Source organism: Sceloporus undulatus, chromosome 2, assembly GCF_019175285.1.
Source record: "Sceloporus undulatus isolate JIND9_A2432 ecotype Alabama chromosome 2, SceUnd_v1.1, whole genome shotgun sequence".
Taxonomy (NCBI): Eukaryota; Metazoa; Chordata; class Lepidosauria; order Squamata; family Phrynosomatidae; genus Sceloporus; species Sceloporus undulatus.
Window position 1 is genome coordinate 111,178,833 of NC_056523.1, and position 6,000 is coordinate 111,184,832.

Consider the following 6,000-nt stretch of genomic DNA (forward strand, 5'->3'; position numbering starts at 1 on the left):
GGATTCAAGGCTACTAAAGAGACTGAGTGAAAGAGGCCATGAAAAAGTGTGATAATAAAGATAGGATATTTATGCTGGAAATGAAAACAACACTGAAGAAAATAATAAGGGGAAGAGACCAATATTACTGGAAAATTTCAGGAGTAGGTACATCTTCTGGTTTTGCCTGTAACAGGCTGCAACCCTATACACACTGAGGAGTGTGTTTGGAAAATTCTGGCATTTTGAAAACTGACGAATATTTTGTCGTAATTTTTCAGTGAGCAGATGCAAACAAAAGCAAGGGAAATAATGGGCAGCACTGACAGCAATAGATATAAATAGACTGTAATAGAAACAAGTAAGGGCAGACAATGATAATCCAGATGGGAAATAAAATCTCAGCATGGCTTTGGGCACATATGAATATCAATTCTATTTAAATTGGCATACCTGTCCAAACATGTCTGTTTAAGACCAAGCTATTTCCAGGGCTTGGAAGTTTTTGTTTTTGGACTAAAATTCCCAGTATGGCCACTGGGATTTGTAGCAAAAGATTAATAACTTCTAGCAGAGTACTCTCAGATTGACATACTGTTCCAGCTAGTTTCAAGGAGGAGTTCAGCTACCTCTTCACATGCACTATCCATTATTTCATTTCTTCTTTTATTGCTTGGGGGCTTTTCAGGGAACAGGAGTAACTGCTTATACTAAAACATACATAGAACCCACAAACCTGGAACAAAAGTTTTTTTGTTAGCATCGGGAAACTTTTAAATACAGCCTTCCCCAATCCAGTTGCAATTCCTAATGTTCCCTGCTAGTACAGTATGTCCGTTGCTGGCTGGGGTAGATGGGTGACTGAAGCACATCCAGAGTGCTAGTCTAGGAAGTCTGCATACAGGACGATCTTACTTTGCTCAATATGCACTTCTGTCCATAACTGCAACCTTTTACAAACAACAGACCTTATGTGATTTAATGCCAAAAATGAAGTTTTTACTTATATTATCAACTAAATTTTAATTAAGCTGTAACATGACTTTGGCCCTACAATGGTATCTTCTGTGTAACCTCCACTAAAATATGCAAATTCATTGCTTTTCTTTACAGCAGCTGTAAAGAAAAGCTTTATCTACAGTAATGGGAAATGCTACTTATTATGGCATATAATGCAACTCCTTGACACCTCCTTTTGGTAGCTCAAGCAGCCATACAAATTCTTGTCTTCAAAAGCAGCTGGAACATGCATTAATCATATGGCTCCAGATAGCATGCATTTATTCCTAGGATCAATTTGTGTCTAGCCAAGATAACTATGGGTGAACAAAGAGTAGACTGCACTGACAAAATTACCACTATCAGCCCCCAGCAAGATTAATCTCCTCCCTCCACACACATACATTAAACCAGCTGTCTCCAATCCAGTACCTTCTGGATGTGTTAGACTACATCTCCCATCATCCTGAGCCAGTTTGGCCATTTGAAACTCTATTCTGACATACCAGTTGTCGAAGACTTAGCTCCAAAACACATTGTAGAAATAAATCCAGTTTGAGACTGCTTTAACTTCACTGGCTCAGTGCTAGGGAATCCTGGAAACTGTAGTTTGTTGTGGAACCAGAACTCTCTGATAGGGAAGACTAAATATCTCACACAATAGTTCCCAGAATTTCCTAGCATGGAGCCAGGGTGATTAAACTGGTCTCAAACTGGATTATTCCTGTAGTGTGTTTTGGACCTTACTTAACATTTTGTCAAGCTGCATCTATAGTTTTGTTTATCCATTGCCACCACATCTTCTTGCCTGCAACTAACTTGAACTGCATTGTGCTCCCAGTCTAACAGGATCCTTCCCCATGCAATGAGCCTAGTCAGCCTCTCCTTAGATGCCAGTCACTATTATTAATAACATCAGCAAAGCTGAAATAGGTTCCCTCACCAAGGAATGGTTTTGTGTGGCAAAAGCTGAAGACAGCACAGGTTAAACAAAACCCTTTTAATTATGTTGGAAGCTACTTTGCATCCCAATGTTGGGAGAAAGGCAGGATAGTAATCAAAATACAGCCACCTATAAGTGGCTATTTTCCCCAATTTAGCTGTTCTCACTAAGTCATGAAAGCTCATGCAAAAATTAAAACCAGATAGTCTTAAAGGTACTGCTACATTACTAGGAATTTTAGTTTGTTATGGCACCAGAGCTCTCTGACAGAGGTTGAATATCTCACAGAACTACAAAACCCCAAATTTCACAGCACTGAGCCATGGCAGTTAAAACGGTGTGAAACTACATTATTTCTGCTGTGCATATTAGTGCAGTCTTCCAGACATGGTTGGGCTTCAACTTCCATTCACCAAAACCAGCACAGCAAACAGTAATGAATGCTGGGGAGCTATAGTCCAACTGAAGAACACTTTGCCCAACCCTGATCTGTATGGTGAAAATGCTGTCAAAACCTGTCTCTAGAAAATATTTAATAAAAGCAAGCAAGACTTGCAGTAGCTAAAAAAAAAGCTCTTTCTAAGGAATTTACAGTACAAAGGGGGAAAGGTTATTGATTATCTGGATGTCCCCTAAATCTGCACTGCGTATTTAAGAGAAAATAATTCCACACCTGCCTTGAAGGAACACACTATTTGTTGGTGGAGGGGAGGGTGGAGACTGCCAGGAGCATGCCCAGTGTGGCAGAAACAAGCACCACAAACATCCAAAGAGAGAAGATACTTCACACCCAACACTGTGCAGTAATTGTCATAGTTATTAGAAACAAGGGAGAGGGGAAAATGTTATATCCATCAATACATAGCATAGAGTTTTCTCTCGCACACACACTCCAACACAGTAAAAAAGCCAAGAGGTGTTTGCTAGTAATCTAACAGAAGCAGGATGTAATTTTGCCCCCTCCCTGAACTCCCCATCACCATCTCCCCAGACTTTCCAGGTCAGATCAATTCAAATGCCAGTACAGTTGGCTCTCCACATTTGTGGCTCTGACTTCGCAGATCTGATTATTTGTGGGTTTGATTAATATGTTCTAACTAGGAATTTGTAGGTTCTCTAGCGCAACTCTGTTAGAAGTTGACCATAGAGTTGTGCTGAGGAACCTAGAAGTTCCTAGAAAAAAAGTTCCTTCTCTAGGCATTTGTAGCTCCTGATTCTATTATCAACATCTGGCAGATGTTGATCACAGAGTTGCACTTGAGGACCTGGAGATTCCTAAAGAGGTGTTATCTTAGGTAAAAAGAATAGTGTTTTTTTAATATGTGGTCCTACCACATTCATGGGGATCCTTAATTCTTAACCCCAACAAATGTGGAGAGACCACTGTACTTGAATCTGACAGTAGCCATGAATGCCTATTAGTTGTGGCGGCTAAGTAGTCCCTCCAGTGTCAGAGACAGTGTGTCTCTTAACATCAGTTGTTGGGGAAAGATAAAGAAGAGGGCAGCACCTTCCTCTCTTGCCTGTGAGCTTCCTCCAGGCATCTGGGTGATCCCTGTGGGGAAACAGGATGTTGGATTAGATAAGGGGTCTGAGAAGAGCCCTGCTGGAGCAGAGCAATGCACCCTTTCAGTCTTTTTATAATGTTCAGCTGCTCCACTGTACACATTTGCAAGTCCTGTAACTTCAAAATTCCCTGCACACAGGCTGCAAAGTTTGACTCCAGCATATACATACACATTCACACACACATATATGTACCTATATGTGTGCATTGGGATGAGACACCAAAGTTTGAATCCCCGCTTGACCATGGAAACCTTCTGGCTGACCCTGTGCAAGTCACACTCTCTCAGCTTCTCAAAAGAAGGCAATGGCAAACCTCCTTTGAACAAATCTTGCCAAGATGACACTGAAATACAGTCAGGGTCAGTCAGAATCAACTTGAAAGCACTGGGTTGCGGGATCCATTCCTTGGTTGTTATTTTTAAAGCCAACAGGGCAATATTTAATATCAGGCCATATTTCATGTGCAGATCTCTCCCTCCTTTCACATCAAAAGTTACCCACATCGTGTGAATGAGTAAACAAATCCTCGAGGGAGGGAGGAAGAGAAAGAAGGGTTCCCCTTTACTGAGGAGGGCTGTTACCAACTACTTGTTAGAGGAACTGCTGGGGCAGACTGGAGATCCTACAGCCACCCGGTCCCTCTGTTTACCCTGGTGAGGGCAGAGGGGCCTTGGGTCTAACTTATCCACACTGATATGCCAAGGGATCTTGCAGCACCTTTGAGACTAACTGAAAGAGAGAAGTTGGTAGCCTGAGCTTTCCTAGACTTGAGCTTACTTCCTCAGAGGCATGTGTCTTTGTATGTGAAGGGATCTTGTGGCATTTTTGGGCCTAAATGAAAGAGAGAGGTTGGTAGCCTGAGCTTTCCAAGCCTTGAGCCTGCTTCCTCAGATGAACTCTCCACACCGAGGAGGTCCTGTTCCCCTCCTTTGTTGCAATGCCTCACTTCTTCCTAAGCCCGGCAAAAGTTCCCCTTTCTTCTCCTCACTGGAGCGGACGATGGAAGGCATGCCGCTCTTCAGAGCCCCAGCAGCAGGGTCCGCTTCCCAGGTCTCACTTCTCACATGGTGACCTTGGGCAATAAGTCACACTCTCTCAGCCTCAGGGGAAGGCAATGGCAAAACCCCTCTGAACAAATCCTGACAAGAAAAAACCCACAATAGGGCCACCATACATTGGAAACGACTTGGAGACACATGTCCAACAACAACAAGGATGCTGAGAAACTGGAGCGTGTCCAAAGGAGGGCAACTAAAATGGTGAAGGGTCTGGAAACCATGTCCTATGAGGAACGACTCAGGGAGCTGGGGATGTTTAGTCTGGAGAAGAGAAGGTTAAGAAGTGATATGAGAACCCTGTTTAAATATTTGAAAGGATGCCATATTGAGGAGGGAAGAAGCTTGTTTTCTGCTGCTCCAGAGAACAGGACCCGGAACAATGGATGCAAGCTGCAGGAAAAGAGATTCCACCTCAACATTAGGAGGAACTTCCTGACAGTAAGGGCTTCCTCGGAGTGGAGTGGAGTCTCCCTCCTTGGAGGTCTTTAAACTGAGGCTGGATGGCCACCTGTGGGGGATGCTTTGACTGAGAGTTCCTGCATGGCAGAAGGGGCTTGGCCTGGATGGCCCTTGCGGTCTCTTCCTAGTCTATGATTCCATGACCCCAGAAGCCCCAGGCGTCCTCTGTTCCCAGGAGGCGTCCTCCATCATCATGCCCAGGAGGGATTCCAAACCGGGGCAGAGCTGAGAAGCCCGCTTGTCTCTCCCCTCTCCCTTCCGGGCTCACCTTGTAGACCTTGCCGAAGGCCCCGTCGCCCAGCTCCCCGAGGACCTGCCAGACCTCGTTGGGGTCCAGGTCCCGGCGCACGTGCTCGTAGTCCCGGGAGCGGCGCCTGTCCAAGGGCGAGAGGCGCAGGATGCGGCGGAAGTTGGCGAAGGCCATGCCGCCCGAGGAGCCCCGGAGGCAGCAGGGAAGGAAGAGGGGGCTCCCCGACTGGGAAAGCTCTCGGGAGGAAAAGTGGAGGCAAGAAGCTCCCCCGCGGAGCCTCCCGGGAGAGAGAGAGAGGGGGGGGAAGGGGTCCTTGGCCTCTCCCACTCTCAGGCCCCGAGGGGAGCCTCCTCGCCAGCCCCGAAGGGCGCCAGGGCTGGGCTGGCGGAGGGGGCAGCGCCCAGAGCCCCAGAGGCCAAAGGGGCGCCGGAGAAGCTACTGCCGAGCCTTCCTCGGCTTCCAGGGAGGGGCTGCAGCCGAGCCCAGGGACAGCCTCCTCCTGCTGCTGCTGCCGCTCACCTGCGGACCGGGCCCGGCGCTCGGCCCTCGGCCCCCCTCCCAGGCAGGGAAGCAGGCTCCCCCTCCTCCCCCCTTGGCTCCGCCTTGGCTCCGCCTCCTGGGTCCTCCTTTTGCCGGACCCGTCCTCCTCCTCCTCCTCCGCAGCGCCTCAGCCCTCTCTCCCGGAGGAGCTCCAGAGGGCCCCCACTTGGAGCAGCAGCAGCAGGGGGCCCAAGGGCAGCGGG

General features: G+C 47.1%; 1 protein-coding gene across 1 annotated transcript in view; it reads right to left on the reverse strand.

Moving 5' to 3' along the window:
- Positions 1–5,778, reverse strand: part of STK10 (serine/threonine kinase 10) — a 102,698-nt gene extending 96,920 nt beyond the window's left edge. The window contains 1 exon segment of the mRNA XM_042451286.1: positions 5,276–5,778. Coding sequence (XP_042307220.1) covers positions 5,276–5,431 — 156 coding nt within the window. The 5' untranslated portion in view covers positions 5,432–5,778.
- Positions 5,779–6,000: the final 222 nt, after the last annotated feature.